Here is an 18,638-nt window from a genome sequence, read left to right on the forward strand (position 1 = left end):
TTTAAATTTTGACAGCTTGAGCTCCACAAAAGAATTCCCATCCAGCTTCACCATGGTGAGGTGAAGGGAGACAGACTGGAAACCTGGCCAAGTCACACAGAAACTATCTGGATGGATAAATTGCACTAGTGGTGTGTGGCAAAAATGTCATTTTTGGTAACTGCTTCTTTAAGTACCTTGACTTGTTCTTTTTAAGTATTACAGCTCAGTTCAAGGTGTCTGCAGGTCCTTAAAAAGTAAATCGAATTAAATTTAATTTTATAAATATTAGGCCTTAAAAGTCATTAAATAATCTTAAATTTGAATATATGAGGTCTTAATTGCAACATAAACATGTTAGCTAATTTAATTTATTCATCTACTTTTTTTTTTTTTAAATCGGTCAAGTTCTTCTGCATCAAAGTCATCATTTCTGATGTTAAAGGCTTACCACCACTGAACCTAATATTAGCCTTTATACTTGCCTGCACCTGTTGTAAAAAACAAATACCTATACCTAGATTAACCCAACCCATTCTACTTATCTGTCATACGTACCTGTGGAGCAAAATTCAAGACAATCTTTATATTTACCTGTCCCAGGTTCTAGGAAAAATAATTAATAGGATGAATTATTACAGTACCACCTAAAGTAAACTTGTTACACATACGAAACTTACAAAAACAGTTCATAAAATCATTTAGTTTAGCCAGTGTTTGGTTTGTCCATTTTGGTCTACTGTAGAAATATGGCAGTGCAACATGGCAGGGGACTCATTCCCTGTGTAGCTATGAAGGGCTCATTCTAAGGTAACAAAACACAACAATTCTTATTTTCAAGTGAATATACACTAATTAAAACATACTTATGAATATTGTATTCTATTTCTGCCAAGTGCATTCCACTAGATGGCACTAAATCTTACACATTGGTCCTTTAACTCTGCACTGGACCAAATGTATACTACTTAGCTTTAAACTGAACTGTTGCTTTTTAATAAAGAAAAATATGATTTGTCCAAATGTCAGTTTAAAATTTTGTTGAATCTCTGATACCTGTAGACACCCTGAAGTGATGGAACATGTAAAAATTTTGGATTGTCCAGAGGTTCTGCATAATATTTTAAGATGTGCTGCTATTTTTAAAGAGACACCAAATGTTGTACTGATCTGTCTTTCCTTGTCACAATTGTAAAGAGTATTGATACAGTATGTGGTGGGATGGCACAGCTCCACGTCTCCACTCATCTTGTTTGTGTGTATATTGGACCAGTGTGAATAGCAGTGTAGGCTCCCTCCTTTGCTTCCCGCCCATTGTATGCCACTGGGCTGGGAGCAATTATTCTATTCCACCTTGATAAATGGGCAGTGCCGTGTCAAACTATATCTGGGGGAGGGCTATGCTTCCCGGATGTGTGTTCTCCTACCTCTTCCTGGAGCCTGAGTTTCGCATCGGCAGTGTGGTTTGGCGTGGCTGTGTTTTTTGTTTTTTTGTTTATTTTGGCTTTTAAACAGATCCTTGTGTGAGTGTGCGTGCCAGCTGCCTTGCACGCCTGGAGTAGATTCCCCTGGACGAGATTTGAGGTTGTTATCACAGCATGTGTAAAGGAAATTAACATAGTGTAGGATTTAAAGCTGCACCAGGAAAACTGATCCTCACCAGCTAACCTATCAATCTTTGGTTAATTATTGGTTTTTTTTTGTATTGTAATTAGATATTCATTGTTGTTTATAGATTTTGTGATCATTCATTGTTATTTTCTGTGGAATTTGTGTTTAGTTATTTAGTTATTTTTTGTAATTTTGTTTTTTTCTTTTTAGTTCATTGGGTTAACTGTGTGCATGTGTGTGTGTGAGTGTTACTAAAAGCACAATTAACCTTGGTGGTGACCTTCTGGGCCCTGCATAGTGTGGTGTCAGGGCAGTTTTTTTTATTATTACATTTTGTGCCCCTTTGCCTTGACTAACAGTTTGCCTCTTTTCTTTGGACAGGAGCTGTTGGGCCGGTGTGGCGAGTGGCTGACTGATCCCTGCGGTGGCGGTCCCTTCACTTCCTGTATAGTAGTGCACATGGGTGTCAGTCAACGGTGTGTGATTTTTCACGTGTGGTGTGTAGCATCAGGACCCTTCCCCTCAGTTAGTCCTCTCTGCCTGGTGAGCCCTCAGCCCTGTGCCTAGTGTCTGCACTTAATCAGCAAACTTTACCAAACCATTAAGGGGGCCCTTAAGGATTGTGCAATATTTTGCCACTTATTATTATATTATTCATTTGCATCATGGTCATCATCAAGGTTTGAAATTTTAAAGAGTTAATAAACTTTCTTTTGTATCATTTTTTTTTAATCACGTCAGTCTCTTGTGTCGCTCTTACCTGTGTGACCTTCTTGTCAGTGTTAGAGTGGTGGTCCCCTCTAATAGATTTCCTGGGGGTGAAATTCCCCTAGGTGGCGTTGTCAGACACTTTAACAAAAAGTAAATCTAAACCTCGTAGTCTTGCCACACGTACATAAAGTAAAAAGTTGAAACTCTATTGTACTGTTTATAAGAACTTAATTTTTTCTTTCATTCTACTTGACAGGCCATGACACCTGCAATTGTAGAGGTACAGGATGTGACCCCTGAGGAGGCAGTGCAACTATTCAGTAATGGTCCAGGCAGCCACAAAAGGTACAACAAAAAAATGACATGACACGACTTTCAGACACTTCAGGTCTACCTTGAATGCAAGTGTAACAATCCATATACTGTAATATATTTTCGGTTATCTTAGTTAAGCAAACATTGTTCTTTTAAATGTTTTCTACAGTATTTACATGTATATATATAAAGGACTTATCTGGATTGGGATTAGGGTTACTATATTGATGGCTTTTTTATTATGTTAGATAAGCCCACACTATAATTTTAGAACAGGCTATTTTAAATGTGCAGCAGAGTGAGAGTTTATGTCTTAAAATGAGCCAAAAAAAGATAATAAAATTGTTACTCACAATTACTTGTATGACAGTCAGCTAAAATTTCATGTAATATAATATCTTATTACTTATAATATTTAGAATGAGATGATTTGTCCAAAGACAAGTTTTAATTTTTGTTAAAATTGTCTTTTAAAAAAAGCATTAAATTTAATAACTGTGATGCCTGCTTGTTTCTACAATATAGCATTTATGTCTCTTACATACTGTTTGTCTTTTTCTTAATATAGGGTTAGGGTTAATATTATGTGTTATCCTGGTCACCGTTTTTATTTTTATTTTTTCCTTATCAGTGAAACAAAACACTTTGAAGGCTGGGTGGAAAGAAGATTAAAAGGGTTGATTAAAATGATGCGCCAAGGGAGGACGTCCTCCCTAACCAATCAACAACCAGAATGCAATATTGACATTGCGTCGATCCAATGATAGTTTCCAGATTTCATCTTCAATTCTCTATTAATGTATGTGAGTGTGACGAACTGGTAAGAGAAGAAGACCAGTAAAATATAGATAAATAACATTTCACTTCTTTTATCGAGCAGTAGATAGCTGCTTCCAGAAGCCAACCCAACAGTTAGCTTGTTGTAGCAGCCCTGAAGGACTGTTAAGAACTGTTGATTTGTACTGAGGAACGCAGCACCAGCAGGACGCCGCCGGGGAGGCTGGAGAGAGCAGCAGCCACAAAGTTCTCTTAACTAACAAACAAGATGACCACCACAACGGACGTTATAACATACACTGAGCTCCTCTCTCCTCCTCTCCATCTGTATGTATTCATATACCATTACTGCATGTTATTAACTTGACTTCTTCCCCGGAGTTCTTTGTGCTTTCTCATTCGCAGGAAACCCCAAGGAACAGGCTCTGGCCTGTGGCCATGAGGATGTCCTTCTCCAGCTGTTACTGCTGTTTGTTGTTGCTAGTCATGTATCTATTGTTGTTGTTGTTGTTCTGCTGCAGGTTATCATCAATTTAAGATGCTTTGGGGAAACAGACATTGATAACTTGAATCCAGATGATGCCACTTCAACTTCACAACACAACATTTTACACGGATGTCTGTTTAATTTGTATTGTCAGCTGCAGTGGTTCCAGATGTAAACAGATGTTCAAGAGTGGATTCTTTTTGGCTCCATCCATTACTGGTTTGAACTGTAAATTAAACATTGTAGGGAAGTATGTTCACTCATGACTGCTGGAATTCAAAGTGTTAGCACGTATACTTGTAAAATAGCATGTCATGATGCCGCATTGACCACAGAGATGAACCTTGTCAGTGCTGATTTAGCTCTCTGATGCTTATCCCAACTGTTAAAACATCTAGATAAACGGGTTCTTCTTGACGCATTCTGTTTAATTCAGATACAGATTTCAGTTCATCAGTTGGAGTTTGATGCTTCTGTCACATGGCAGGGAGAGTATATGTTAGTCACAGACACACTTCGGTTGGTTCACTGTTTTATTCAAGTTGCGTTGAAGCACAGCAATAGTTTGTAACAGCAAGAAATGTTTGAGTATGTTACACTTTTATTAAGTGAGCTGACAAATATCAGATGAAAAAGTGAGCTCTGATTCCAATGTGTGTTATCAAAAAAAAAATGTACAAAAAATAAATAAGAGAGGCTTTGGAGTGTCTCAGTTCAAGAGGGAATTAGAAAAAAAACTGCTTTGGATACAGAAAAAAAACGCAACAATATAAAACTTTTTCAAAAACATGACTGAAATATCTAAGCTGAACTGGTGATTTCCTGAGAGAAGTTCAGCTCAAGGCACAAAAAGATCAACTGGATTTCTGATCCACACTACACAGTCCAGACCAAACAGGAGACTTCAAACTGACCGAGCAGGGTGCTAGAGTGGCTCTACATGTAATGATGATGAAAACAGTACTTTCTCAACTGAGAGTGTAGCTGGAAGGCTAAAGAAAAATTATATTGGTAAAGAAAATGTCAAATGCTACATAATTTGCTGCCTGATGTCAAGTTTGATTTGCGGCAATTAGTTTGAACACATTGAAGTAATATGCAACACACGCAAAAAAGTGAAATAAAGGTCTTCTAAACCAAATATAGACAAATATAGACAGTGTCTGTTCAAGACAAGACCTTAAGATTAGATAACAGAGCAGGACAAACCTTCAGGCCTGCATCAGGTCATTTACAGTGCTTTAGTGGTGTATATTAACATGAGTCTTACATATTTAGTCTCTAATATGAGTTAAGCTCCAAAAACACCATAGCCTCTTCTGATACTGCCCTTGTCTGGTGTGCTCCACTCCCAGTATGGAACATGTATCAGAGGTTATCTGCACAGGCTGAGTAGTAGCCCACACCTCATGATCAATGTAATGTGCAAGATCTGTGGAATGCCCTTGGATCAATGTCAGCTCGTAAATGGCCTGAATGTTGTTGCATGGAGGACTGACTAATGTGAATATCTTGTGTTGCAACATATTCACATCAGGAAGACTACAACGTTTGTTCCATTGTTCCAATAGAAGTAACATGTCCGCTTTCTTTAAGAACAAAGGAAAAGACATGCGTGATGAGTAAAATCAGTATCTGGACTATTTTCTGATCAAGTGTTCCAACGTCTGTTTGTTTTGAAACAAGTTGATGAGAGTAAATCCCATTTTGTATCATTAAAGGACGGGTTCACAATTTTTCAAGTCTGTCCTAAAACAACAGTCAGGAGCCCAAATGACCAATGAAACAAGCTTTCCTTGCTGTAATCAAGCCTCCTGTTCATATTGACCATAAAGATGTCTTCCAAAAGTGGATGGATACAAAAAGAGAGGGAAATTCGTAGTAAAAACAACTTTTGAAGATTTTCACTTGATTTAATTCATTTGGACAGCTAAACTTCATATTAGCTTTAACTATAACTGAATTTAAAATACATTTCTGCACAGGAGGAGGACTGTGGATTTTGGCCCCCATCACTTACACTGTAAGTGCATTATGAAGGGATCTAATGGTCAGTATGAACAGGAGGAATGATTATGGCAAGATGAACTGTTTCTATGATCATTTGGGTACCTCTTTTAAGACAGATTTGAACAACTGTGAACCCTTCCTTTAAAGGTTCTGTATGTAGGAATCTGAAATTCCTTCTCATTAGTGACATATGTGGCTATGTTGTGAAATGTGTTGTGGTCAATGGGGGCAGCTAGCTGTTTCATTAGCTGGAGAGCTAATATCTGCAGGGTGTTTCTAGTCGGATAGCACCGTTTTGGTTGCATTGTCGTGTAGTTATGCTGGTTGTTTGTTGACGTTAGCGGGAGAGAGGCATGGCACTCAGGAGCTCACAAAAATGTCACTTCCGTTGGATTTTTGCAGAAAATCTGGCCTGGATCCTTCACAGAAATCAGTCCACAGGCTGTTACAGACAACCGAGAAAGTCAGGGAGGGTCTCATTTTTTTTACGTTACATCACTACCCATTCACTCATTGGCAATAAAAAACATTAATACATGTAAATTGCCTCACAATTCTACATACAGAACCTTTCTTTCAAGATCTCAAGTATAATAAACAAAATCAGTGAATTGCAAAAAAAACACAGCTATGAGATGGTATAAGTGTGTTGGTGCACAGTCACCCAGACATCACCATGTAACTTGGAATACTACCTGTCCAGCTGTGATGCTTTTGCACATATCTGAAGGATATGCTATCAGTGTGTGTCCTGTTTGGTCTGGACTATCCAGTGAGGTGTGTGCCGTTGCTAGGGAGTTCAGGGATCCACAAATGACACTGCAATGTACCGGACACCACCGGTGGTTGGCAGGCCTTCGTGGTAGTGGGTGAGGCGTCCCGGGTGCATGAGGGCCCAGCCTTTACGAGGAGCCTGAATGGAGCAGTCGTAGCGGAGGAACCTGCATCCACCACCCTGCAGTAGCAACACAACTCATATTAACATTTGATGCGTACAGGACCACATGGTTTTGCTTGTTTTAGCCATTTTTAAATAATTTCCCACTTTTATAGCATGTTTGTAATGAATTGATCCCAGCATGGCTCTAAGAACTTAGAGGACCTATGATGCTTTTCCTTACTGTCAGTCATATATATAATGTTACATTATTGAATGTTCATATTAAAAGTTGCTAAAGTGTCAAACAATGAGGTAAACATATAGAAGTAACCCCTGTGAGCAAAAAACACTGGCTTCAGACTAGTCTGAACGCTCGGTTTCCGTTTTTTTAACTTTCAGCCTGAGCTGATGTCAGCTCATGACCGATTTCTTTATATTATTATCTGTTCACTGCTTCGCTCCGCTAACATTATGGCATTTTTCCATTGTTTTTGGGGTAGTCACGCCGAGCCATGACTCAAGTTGAGCTGGCAAGCTGTAAGTGTTTTTCCATTAGACAGCACAGCAGCTCTTCATCAAACATCTCACTGTGGCTGTTTCTGCTTGTACTATTCCTCTCTGTATTATTTCTAACTGATCCACTGAACAAATAGCTCCAAATATCTCCACATGTTGTTGTTTCGACCATTTTTTAGCACTGCTAATGAAGCTCATTAGCTAATTTGGTTTCATTTCCTACACATTCTTCACAATAAAAGTCTCCTGTTATTTACTCATTTAAAAGCTTTTAATATGAAGCAGTAAAGCAGGAAATGTTGGGTTTGCATCAGCAGCAACTTAACATGACTCTGATGCGGCTGCCCCTCAGCAGGCTTTCATTAAGCTAGCCCATCAGAACAGCGTGGGCTCATCTGGAGGGGGCCCTTATAGAGACAGGAGCTAAGGCTGTATTCAGACCAAATCAGGGATAGTGGTGCACCTTCGCAGGGTTGTGTGTCACAAAACGTAACCTTATATGTCAGTGGTTGTGCTTTTGTCTCCACTAGTCTCTACCATGATGATGATCAGCTGATCAGCTCAAGTCACTTAAAGAATCTCTCAGTTAAATTTTGATTCTTATCAGCTTCAGAGTTGTGAATCAGGACCTTCAGTATTTGGAGGAAGTAACTGGTGAAGTACAGCAGGCTACAGCTGTTAACTTAATGTATCAGACACATTTAAAACAAATTCATGTATTGTGCTGTTCAGCTCATTTTCAGGATGTGAACATTAATTAGGCTGCCTTACACTTCAGTTATTAACATATGCTGAAAGGTAAACATAATAAGATTCGAAAGGATTCAGATTTAATAAGTGAAATTCCATAGTGGGTTTGAATTTGATTAAGTGCTATGGAACCCCATCTCTATAACACAACAACAGTCACCACAATTTTACTGCTTCATCTGTATGAAGTGATGGGCTTTTATGGTGAAACCTGCAGGAAGTGTTGATTTTCATTTATGTAACTTATCGTTGATTGGAAAAAAACAGCAAAGTGGAAGCAATTGGAAGTGTTCTCAGCAACGTAGTGAGTGGTTGTGAAATGTACAAAATACTGATTGTAATCTGTCTTTATTTATTCATGCCTTCAATGATTGTGATACCAACTTTTATTTGAGAATTTAGGGTATATGTGGTTTCTAGTTGATGGCCTTTAACAAGCAAAACCACTGGTATTATCATCAGAATTAGCAGTGAACAAATATTATAAATATTGTACCTCAAAAATGTTAATATTCAGAAATGAAAAATTTAATCCTCACTAATTCTTATAGGACTTCCTACACACCAATATTTAACCACACCAGCTTCAGAAATGATAGACGAAACAACTGTTAAATACAAATTCTAAGGAAGAAACCATGTGGTATAAACCAGTAATACTGTAGATTGTTTAGTCCAGTTTATTGAAGATGCAGGGAAACAACATAGATGCCACAATAACAACAAGGCTTTAGGTTTAGGTTCATGTGTCATGCAAAGAAGACAAACTCGCAAATACAGAAATGACATGTATGGAAAGTTTGACACGCTAGTAATGTAGCTGTACATGCCAGAAATATGATGGCATTCCATGTTCAATGATATGATTCTGATTTAAGCATCATGCTTTGTCAATCTTTGTGCTACACTGTGTTGTTTGAGTTACTCTATGTTCATGTGTTTAAGTTGGTGTTTTGAAATGGATTAAACCTGTAAGGAACCCAGGGATAAGAATGAGCCTCTATTGACCCCCATCTCTCCCACTATACATTGTTTATGTGTTACTTGGTAATTAGTGATTAGTTTGCAGTAATTTCATTAAGAAATGTTATATTATGTGTGGACTTGTTACATAAGTAAATCAACAACTCTGATGATAGCATGCATTGCTGTCTTCTGTATCATTTTTTTTGTACTTCCACTAGAAGTCGTCAAAATCAGAAAAAAGTTCTGACCTAAGCTTTAAAAATGTTTTGTCCAGACATTCATGAACCCTGAGGACCAACATCTTTCTACACCCAAAAACATGTTGAACCCAAAATTTGAAATTGAATGCTTTATTTACTAATTCTGTTTATTTCTACTAATTTTTTCTAGGATGTTTCCTGGAAAGAACTCTGTAATTTCATATTAATTTATTAATTACACGGAAAAAGACATTGTCTAGCTGGTATGCTTCAAAGTCGTTATTTCCATTAAGTGTAGAGTCTTTAAGTCATTGTACAGCAGGTCAGATGAACATGCAAAAAATGTAAAATTTCGCTGCTGGCTGGAATACAGTTCAACATTTATGAAGTTTCTGATAATAAATTAATAATGAATGAATATCTACTCGGGTTTCTTTCTCCTATTTTCCCTATTATCAGTATCCAGTACATTGTTCTTTCAAGGAAACTCTTAAGAATTTATTAGGAAATTACTGACCCAAAAATAAGAATTGCTCCACCCTGAGATGATTTAGTTACAAGTGTTGTATGTTTGAGGGAAATATCCACCTTAAAGTAGAATTCACTGTATTTGTATGATATTGTGCATTGTTTATTTTCAATTTTTTGGTTTCAATTTGTAAACCATACTCTCCTTGATATAACATGACACTGAGACAAGTGTCCTGTTTATTCTACCACCAGGGGGTGCCAAAGTCACACATTTTCACAACCTACACATATTGCAGTAGTTTTGAATGAATAAACCAACCAACTCTGTGACAGCAGTCAGGGTGATTTTATTGGGATAGTGACACGTTTCTGATTCATAACTTTTTTTTATTAAAATACCAATTGACATAGCTTTCCAAAATCAGTTCAACAGCACAATGTAAATTCTGATTTGAGGTGGACATCCCCATTTACTAACCAGCTAAGTTTGCCATGTGTTTTACAATATGAACAGTTGCATGGGTAATGGGATTAAACTGTATCTTGGGTAAATAGAACTGTTTTTAGAGTGTAGTAACCATGCGCTACCAGTTGGAAATGTCAGATTTTCACCTCCAAACACACTCACCTGGTAATCAAGGCCCACTTGATTGAGTGCAATGTTTATAGTGAATGTGGAGGCGTCATGGTGTGGCCTCAAAGACGGCTGCTCGTCTGGCTTATATCTAACTACAAAGGCCAAGTCAAATTGAGCCTGCAAACACAACAGACAGAAAGGAGTCATGCAAGCATTTGCATAGAAACTGCTCATCTGGCCAAACAAAGTGTGAACACATGTGCGCCCTCACAGCTCCTGCTCAATAAAGAGAAGCATCAGCTTGGTTTCTGCTCTAGCATTCACTTCCAGAGATGGAGCAGAAGAAGCAGAGAGAAAGGTGCAGATCACCTGCATCATCATGTCTTGAAGCCTCTATTACCTGCCAGGTCCTCCTCATTTACCTGGTAGTCAACACCTTTGCTGTTGAGAGCTATGTTAATAGTGAATGTGGAGGCATCATGGTGAGGCTCGAGCAGGGGCTGCTCGTCAGGTTTGTACCTCACCACGAAGTTCAAGGGATTGGAACACTGATGAAAGAAGACATCATCATCTTATACATTATTGAGTTAGTCCGTAACATGTCAGCGCTAATGACAAATCATACATCATATGTTCACAGTGCCTTTAAAGTTTAAGATCATTTTGTCCTACAAATGTTTGGCATTTTTCAACTTGATAAATGACTAATCAGTAATCAAAATGGCTAGTGATTCATTTTCTGACAGTCAACTGAGCTTTTATAAAACATATAATTTCAGTACCATGTCAAGAAGCAATGCATTTTCATATAAATTCTCCCTATAAAAATACAAATAGTTAGTATATATAGTTAGTCATAAAAGCATAAAAGTAATTTCTTTTCTTAAAAGATAAGTTCAATGATATTCTATATTTTTCTTCTTGTCAACAAATCCCTGCAGAGCCAAGTCAACAATAAATGGATCTACTAACTAATATTGTGTATCTATCAAAGTCTGATTTATCTTGATGTAGACCTCTGTTGCTGTCCAAAAACTATTAAAAACACATTGAGTCTCACTGTTGTACTGAGTGACATGTTCCTTCATTACCATGAACACACACACACACACACACACACACACACACACACACACACACACACACTGTAATTTATTTTGACCCAATCCCACATTCACCATCCTGCTGCCAGAAATACTCACTCCCTTTCAAAGCAATTCCTTGGGATCCACAAATTTTCACACACCGCCGAGAGCATGATTGTCACCATGACTGAAAAGACAAACGCTACATCCACTAATTCCTAACATTCATTCATAGATATTCCAAAGAAAAAGTTGTCACGGTTGGACCCGACAGAGTAGCAGAGTGGATGTGTTTTCTTTTAATAATGACCTCATGTTCACAATTTTTCAAGTCTGTCTTAACACTGACTTGGAAAAACTGCGAACCTATCCTTTAAATTCCTCCAAATAGTAGAAGTGGTTAAACTACAATACTGTACGTTTAAGTTATTTTATTAATCAAGCGTCTCTGAGTAGGATATCAGTTTTTTTTTCAACACATTCCCACTTTTGTTCTAATAATTGACAGTAATGATCACCCACATCATTCAAACAGGACTTCTGTAACGCTGGACACCCAAAATAACTCCTCCCACTTAACTACTCTATCAGACTGACAGGTAAGCTCTGTGAAATGTAGTAAAAGCACTACAGCAACGTCCACTCTGCATCAAAGCTGGAAACAAAATAGGATAAATAAGAACATCACATATTACAACCAATATATTATTAACCAATGATATTTTCTGTAATTCAGTCAGCTTTAAAGCAAACATTATCATTTTAGGAAGCACAGTTTCTTCTTGATAATGTTCAAGGACATCAATTTAAGATTCTGTAATTGTTAGTATGAGACATTTGAAATTCCTCTCAACTCAGATTTGAACTCTTACCTTGGTGTAGTAACCAGGATACATTTTCTCTGTTATCGGTGCTACGTACTCCAGTAAAAATTGTTGCCAGTTCTTTTCAAAGTTTATTTGATTCATGTGGATATCGATGGTAGGGACGTTCTCATAGCCACCTTGGATTCTTTTGTCCTGACAAGCAAGAAAATGAATCAGTTTAGAGAAAACCTTAAGTCATTATCAGCAAAACTTACTGAAAGATTCTTTTTCAAATAATGACAAATACTGAAAAACAAAGAAGCAATGATGACATGTGATTGAGGTTCATATAATCTACAGGGAAGGGGAGAACTAATTAAAGTCATTACAGTCATAGTCATTAGAGTACTGACAAAACAAACTTGTCTTCTATCTATTCCATTCTGGCTACAAGAAAAACAATATTTATATCTGTAAAAATTAAATCCATTGGGAAGACTGCTTCAAATAAGTTGTGACTTGCTTATTATACTACAGTAAAAGTGGTATCAAAATAACACAAAAAATGACACATACTGCTTCTTATGTCAAATTCATTGTGGATGTAAACTGCTCTGCAAAGAGCAGGGGGAGAAATCCTTGATGTGGTTTTTAGAGGAGAAAAAAAAACAACTTCTATACTAATTTTTCACTTAGTAAATCTTTGCAGTAGATTTGATACAGGATGATAACATACCATATTGCCTCCTCCTGACCACTTCCCAAAGTGTTCCATTTCTTCAATGATGTGGTCACAAGCAATATCGGTAAAAACTGGGAACCAGTACACATCAGGACAAGGCTGCAGCACAGAAAATACACGGCACAATTTAACCACCAGATAACCACCAGAAGTGTTCACTGTCATTAAGAGTTCTCTATATAAAATCTGTATTTTTACTGTGATTCAACGTGGACAACTCATGTACTGAAAAACTCAAAAAGGCAGGATCCGTGGAAGAGGACCCGCTCTCTATGTAGATATAAAGAGCTCATTCTAAGGTAATGAAAACACAATTCTTATTTTCAGGTGATTATACACTAATTAAAACATACTTATGAATATTTTATTCCATTTATGCCAACTCTGTTCCACTAGATGGCACTAAATCTTACACACTGCTCCTTTAAGGTGTTTGTTGGACAACTTGTGTTGTAACTCACAGTTTCAATCAGTTTATCCTTCATGATGCGAGTGTAGTTCTCATGAATGTAGCGTTCCTGCCAGTCCTGAAAGAAGCACAAAACATACATACTATTCAGTGCAAATACAGGGCACAACTGGATCTATTCCTGCTACTGTTGCACTTTCCACTGCTACTAGTTACTTTAATCCTGGAAGAGACCACTCCCATCAGGATAGAAATGTTTCATCATATGATAAAGGTGATGACTCAGAACAACTTCGTATTGATTTGCAGTGACCCTTCCCTCTAAGGGGACAAATGTACCCAAACCATGCCAGCAAAATGCCCCCCAAAGCATAACAGAGCTGAACTGATCGCTTGGTTATTCCAAGTTTATTAATATTGAACATGTTGCATGTCCAAATTGCATCAAGTTGCACTCCCTTCTGTAGGACCACTTACGTGATTCATAGATAATCCGTGGGTAAAACAAGCTACAGAACTGACCTTTGTAAGCTTTTAAGTGGGGGTTGATCAATGATGCTCAACAGACTCAGAAAGACCCCTAAGAGACCATTTCTGACCAAACATCCAAAAATTATGGCCTGAACTAAAAGCATAAAACTGACCCTAAGGCTACTTGGACTGGAGAAAGACCAAACAGCCCCAACCTTAAATGGGACACCGTCTCTCTTATCTTACCACACCAAAGCTATAAACTCTAACTCACATTCCTGAGGACTATTGTGAAGCCTCCCTGCAAAACCGAGCAAAACCTGAATTTCATGTAAATTAAATATCTAATCATTATGCAAGTTATGTAATGTTACTTGTCTTGTAAATACAAGAAGAATGGTATAACTTTTATAGTTGTGTGACTATGTATTAAAGAGATACTGAACTTTTATTTTATTACCTTTGTACTATATGTGACCCTACCGCCCTCTATTGACAGTTAAATTCCCTTATGTTAAGGCCGTATTCAGACTAAATCAGGCGGTGCGGCATTCAGCCGCAGGGTCGAGCGGAGGTGTGTGGGGGTGTGGGCGTGTTTATTTGTGCTTTAGAATGTAACCGCTGTGAAACATTTAGAAAATAACGTTTTATTGATCTGATTCACCGCCTTTCTCGCTACCAGTGAGGTTTATTGTTATTAGTAACATTAAGTCTTGGATTTCCACATATAGTAATTTAATTTTGAAGTAAACACGTACAGTTTTTTTATTTTGAAGTAGACGCTGCTGAAGATTTGAGCGTAGTCACAGTTAACTTTATTCCTGAATCCTCAGCTTCTTCCTGAAGAAGAATACAATAATTGAAACTGAACCTCTACCTGCTCTCTGAGAGCAATACTGCAAACTAGAAGTGAATCCGGCCTAAAGACTCTTTCAGAGCAGCCTGGAATGACTTGATTCTTTCTTCTGACGTTTGGTTGTTTCTTTGAGCTGCAGTAAACAGAGGTCACTGTTTGGGACAAGACCTTAAGATTGTGAGACTGATTCATTGATTAAATTGAACAAGGGTTAGTGCTCCCTCCTGGCACTAACAAATCCTTACCAAAAGGAGGTGGTGTCCCCAATAACAAGGTAATTAAATAATAAAGTATTAATACTCCTACACTTTATATAGAGATATCAGCCACTGAAATAACCAACAACCACCAGAAGGGGGAGCCCCTTCTGCACTACAAACTAGTCCTATTAGTAATACATTAAAAGGCATGCTGAATCTCACCGCTGGGTTTTCAAAGATCTGCCACAGATCATTATGAAGATGATTGGTCTGATAGTTTTCTGTTGACAGGATGCGACCGAAAGTGTGCATGTTGGTTACATACATGAAGATTCCCTGAAAAAAAGAAAATACACATAACAGGTCAAATGTTACAGGGAACAGTATATAGTAGATAGATGTCAACTACAAGTGCTGCACATGAAATGAGGTGATTCAGCCATTGCCTTAATGACTTCTTACTGACCTTGCTGCGAACATTGTGGCAGTAAGCCATGTCAGGGTCTAAAATGTGTGAGTTAAACAGTTCGTAGTCTCTGAGCTCTGATCGCAGTAGGCTGGCCTTCATCAGGTACACATTGGACACATATGGGACATTCCACACACCCCTAAAAAAAACAAGACAGTCTTAGGCAATTTACATACTAACACTAGGATCTAATATCAGGAACAGGCTGTGTTAAAATACTGTAAATTCTGAAATAGTGGCCTTTATTTACGTCAGTCACAGAGATACTTTGCTCCTTATTTCCCTTGTCTTATAAGTATATTTCATCATATTTTAGTAAGAGGCATCCCTGTTTTCTGCTAAGCATTAGTTCTATCATTACAGCAACAGAGTCATATCATACTCACCGCCACTCTTATCTAACAGATACACTGTTTTCTGTCGCTCATTAATGCCAGTTGCTTACACACAGTTTTGCAAAGTTTGATTGTTTTTAAGCTACTGTCAATACTACAAGCTATTGAGTTTTCATGATGTATTATTTGCCATGAAGCAGGAAGCTATGTTTGAGGGGCTAGGAGTGCTCGAACATTCACAAAACTTGGCACACACGTCAGAAGGTGTATATATAGTTGTCTGATATGGTTGTTGGTCTTGGGTGTGGCAAAATGACTCGAGGGCCCCCCGTAGAATGTCAAATTTAATAATAATAACATTAAAGCCTTTAAATTTGACATAGATGAACAAAATTTGGTAGGCCCATGAATCATGTCCAGATGCACAAAAAAGCCTCTTGGAGCCATACCCTCAGTCAAACAGGAAGTCAGCCATTTTGAATTTATTTTGCAATTTTAGAAAAGTTTTTGCAATTTTCAGCCACCGTATTTTAAGAAACTCCTCCTAGAAATTTGACTCGACCAACTTCAAATTTGGTCAGTGTCATTTAAAGACCTTTATGATGAAAAGTTATCAAATTCTTGAGTTTTCATTGAACTTCATTGCCGTGGCGATGCAGTGAACTTCAATGATTCGCCATGAAGTGGGAAGTTATCGTAACTTAAATGTACATTGTCCAGCTTGCAGCAAATTTCTCATGCTTGATAAGAGTCCAGGCCTGAACATATTTACATGTCAATACTGAGTCATAGTCATAGCACCACCTACTGACAACAGGAGGTCAGCCTTATATGACAAACATCATCCGATTTACATGAAATTTACATGGTGTGGTTTACACATGATATACAGCAACATAATGTATAATTAGTGGGTGGCCAGATATTTTCTTCTACCTGACCCTCTGTATCAACCTACCATTTCCTAACTCCCCCCTTTTTGAGGAAAAAATAAATAAAATAAGAAAAACATAAAGGAGAAGCAACTGGAAATAATTAGTAAATAAGAACAGTATTTGTGAGGATAACATGACTCTGTTGTTTTATGATGGAATTAGTGCAGTGGAAATATAAATTGTGCTGAATTTACCATGTGAGCTTTATCAAAAAAGTGTAGTAGATGTACACATCCAATAAACTTCAAACAGGTGCTGGACCAAAGAAACAATGTACAAAAGACAGATGAAAGTCCACACACTGAAGCTCCCTTCAATGGCGTTTAATGAGACATCCACTGGTGACATTTCGAGCTGCATGCTCTTAAAATAAAATATAATATAGAAATATAGAAAGAACCCTCACAGCACAAAAGAAATGCATCAGGACAGTAGCCGTTATATCTTCAATATGGCTAGATTTAAATGGAGGCACCTCTATACTCTAAAAAGATGTCCCTCATTTATTTTCTATATGGTGCTGACTTTTATCTCCAGGTCTCAGGAGTGGCTATGTGATCCAAAATGTCATCCAGCTTTGCCTCACTCTACGTTGGACTGTTATAAAAATATAATATATATGCTTAAATGTCCCTGTGGTCTTGCTCATATTGGAAAAACAACCAGAGCCCTCAAAACTAGGATCACAGAACACCGATGTGCCATTCGTAACCAGGATGTAACAAGCCCAGATGCTTAAAAGCTTAAAAAAGCCCTGCACAGCATATCCACTCTCAGATACATCGGCATTGAAGCTATTCAATGCCCTTGCAGAAGAGGCGACGTTGACTCTCTACTCCTGAGAAGAGAACTGTTTTGGATTTATACACTCGATACTCTCACACCAATGGGTCTCAATGAGGACTTTACTATAAGATCATTCCTGTGATTGTTTACTTATTGGTGCCATGTTCTTGTCAGGTAGAATTTTTTACATATGTGTTGGCACTCGTATATAAGATGGTGATCAATGATTGGATGGGTTTTACACACGTATCATGTGACTGTCATGTGACTGGAGCCTATGATCTATTGAAGATGGCAATTAAATATTTAGTTTAGTCTGAAGAAGAGCATGTAACTCCAAACATCACTAACGGATATCTCCGTAAACTGCATCGAAGGGAGCTACAGTGTGCAGACTTATATCTTTCTTTTGTACCATGTGAGCTATAGGTAATTTAAGGCAGCTCAATCTTTTCACCAGGCCTTTATTTGGTTGTGGATCATTTCAACATATGCTTTTATTTTTAGAATTTACAGTAGGTTATGAGTTCAATAAAATTGATCTTTTACCAATGACGAGTGAGACAGATTACATATAATCATTCTGATATAAAAATAAACTAATGATCAGGATATTACCAACATTTATTAAGATTACGTCTCTCCGCCACACCCCACCATTATACTGTATTTTCAGTGTGATCAGATGCACAAGTTGATATTTCTATGGACATTTGGACTAGTTTCTCAAGTTCTCAAGTCTAGTTTGTCAACCAAATCTTACAAAGTCTAGCTAAACACCTATGTGAAGTCTTTAGAGAACAACATTTGAGCAACTTACAGCCTGCGTCCTTGAACAATGTCCACATAGTCCTCAGATCTGGCATAGTAGCCTTCTGCACTGAGGGCTCCCCAAAAGTTGCTCCACAGTCTGCCAGTCCGAGTTATCATCGGTGCCACAACAGGACTTGGGAACAATTACAGAAGTGTTAGTACAACAGTGCAGTTAGTAAAAACATAACTTAAGCTACTAAATTAGTCTTCACAGAAGTGAATAGATTTATTACATGTGGTCGTGACTACAGCAGTCCCAAGACATCAGCAGAGACCATCACAGAATTATTACTGACAATTCAGCATTGATAAATATACTTACAGGTTTTGTTCAATGAGAATTTTGAGCGTGTTCTCATTCTTTAAGACCACTTCGATGTCCAAGCTGAAGAAATAGTCACAGTCCTTGTCCTTCCGACACATATCACTGAAAGAAAGGAAACATTGACATGTACGTTATGTGAACTTAAGGAGCAATACT

At 37.7% G+C, this 18,638-nt stretch overlaps 1 protein-coding gene across 3 annotated transcripts in view; it reads right to left on the reverse strand.

Annotated features, from left to right (window-relative positions):
- Window positions 1-4,399: 4,399 nt before the first annotated feature.
- plod1a (procollagen-lysine, 2-oxoglutarate 5-dioxygenase 1a) overlaps window positions 4,400-18,638 on the reverse strand; it is a 38,208-nt gene continuing 23,969 nt past the window's right edge. Inside the window, exons 11-20 of one of the 3 annotated variants that reach the window (XM_044351222.1) lie at window positions 18,480-18,584; window positions 18,165-18,290; window positions 15,286-15,427; window positions 15,042-15,155; window positions 13,345-13,410; window positions 12,878-12,982; window positions 12,208-12,354; window positions 10,673-10,798; window positions 10,302-10,427; window positions 4,400-6,845 (exon numbers count right to left, since the gene is read on the reverse strand). In XM_044351222.1, the coding sequence (XP_044207157.1) occupies window positions 6,690-6,845; window positions 10,302-10,427; window positions 10,673-10,798; window positions 12,208-12,354; window positions 12,878-12,982; window positions 13,345-13,410; window positions 15,042-15,155; window positions 15,286-15,427; window positions 18,165-18,290; window positions 18,480-18,584 (1,213 nt within the window). In that variant the 3' untranslated portion in view covers window positions 4,400-6,689. The remainder of the gene's footprint in view (window positions 6,846-10,301; window positions 10,428-10,672; window positions 10,799-12,207; window positions 12,355-12,877; window positions 12,983-13,344; window positions 13,411-15,041; window positions 15,156-15,285; window positions 15,428-18,164; window positions 18,291-18,479; window positions 18,585-18,638) is intronic. The other 2 variants (XM_044351224.1, XM_044351223.1) reach the window with 2 other exon arrangements.

Source organism: Thunnus albacares, chromosome 5 (assembly GCF_914725855.1).
Source record: "Thunnus albacares chromosome 5, fThuAlb1.1, whole genome shotgun sequence".
NCBI classification, from domain to species: Eukaryota; Metazoa; Chordata; class Actinopteri; order Scombriformes; family Scombridae; genus Thunnus; species Thunnus albacares.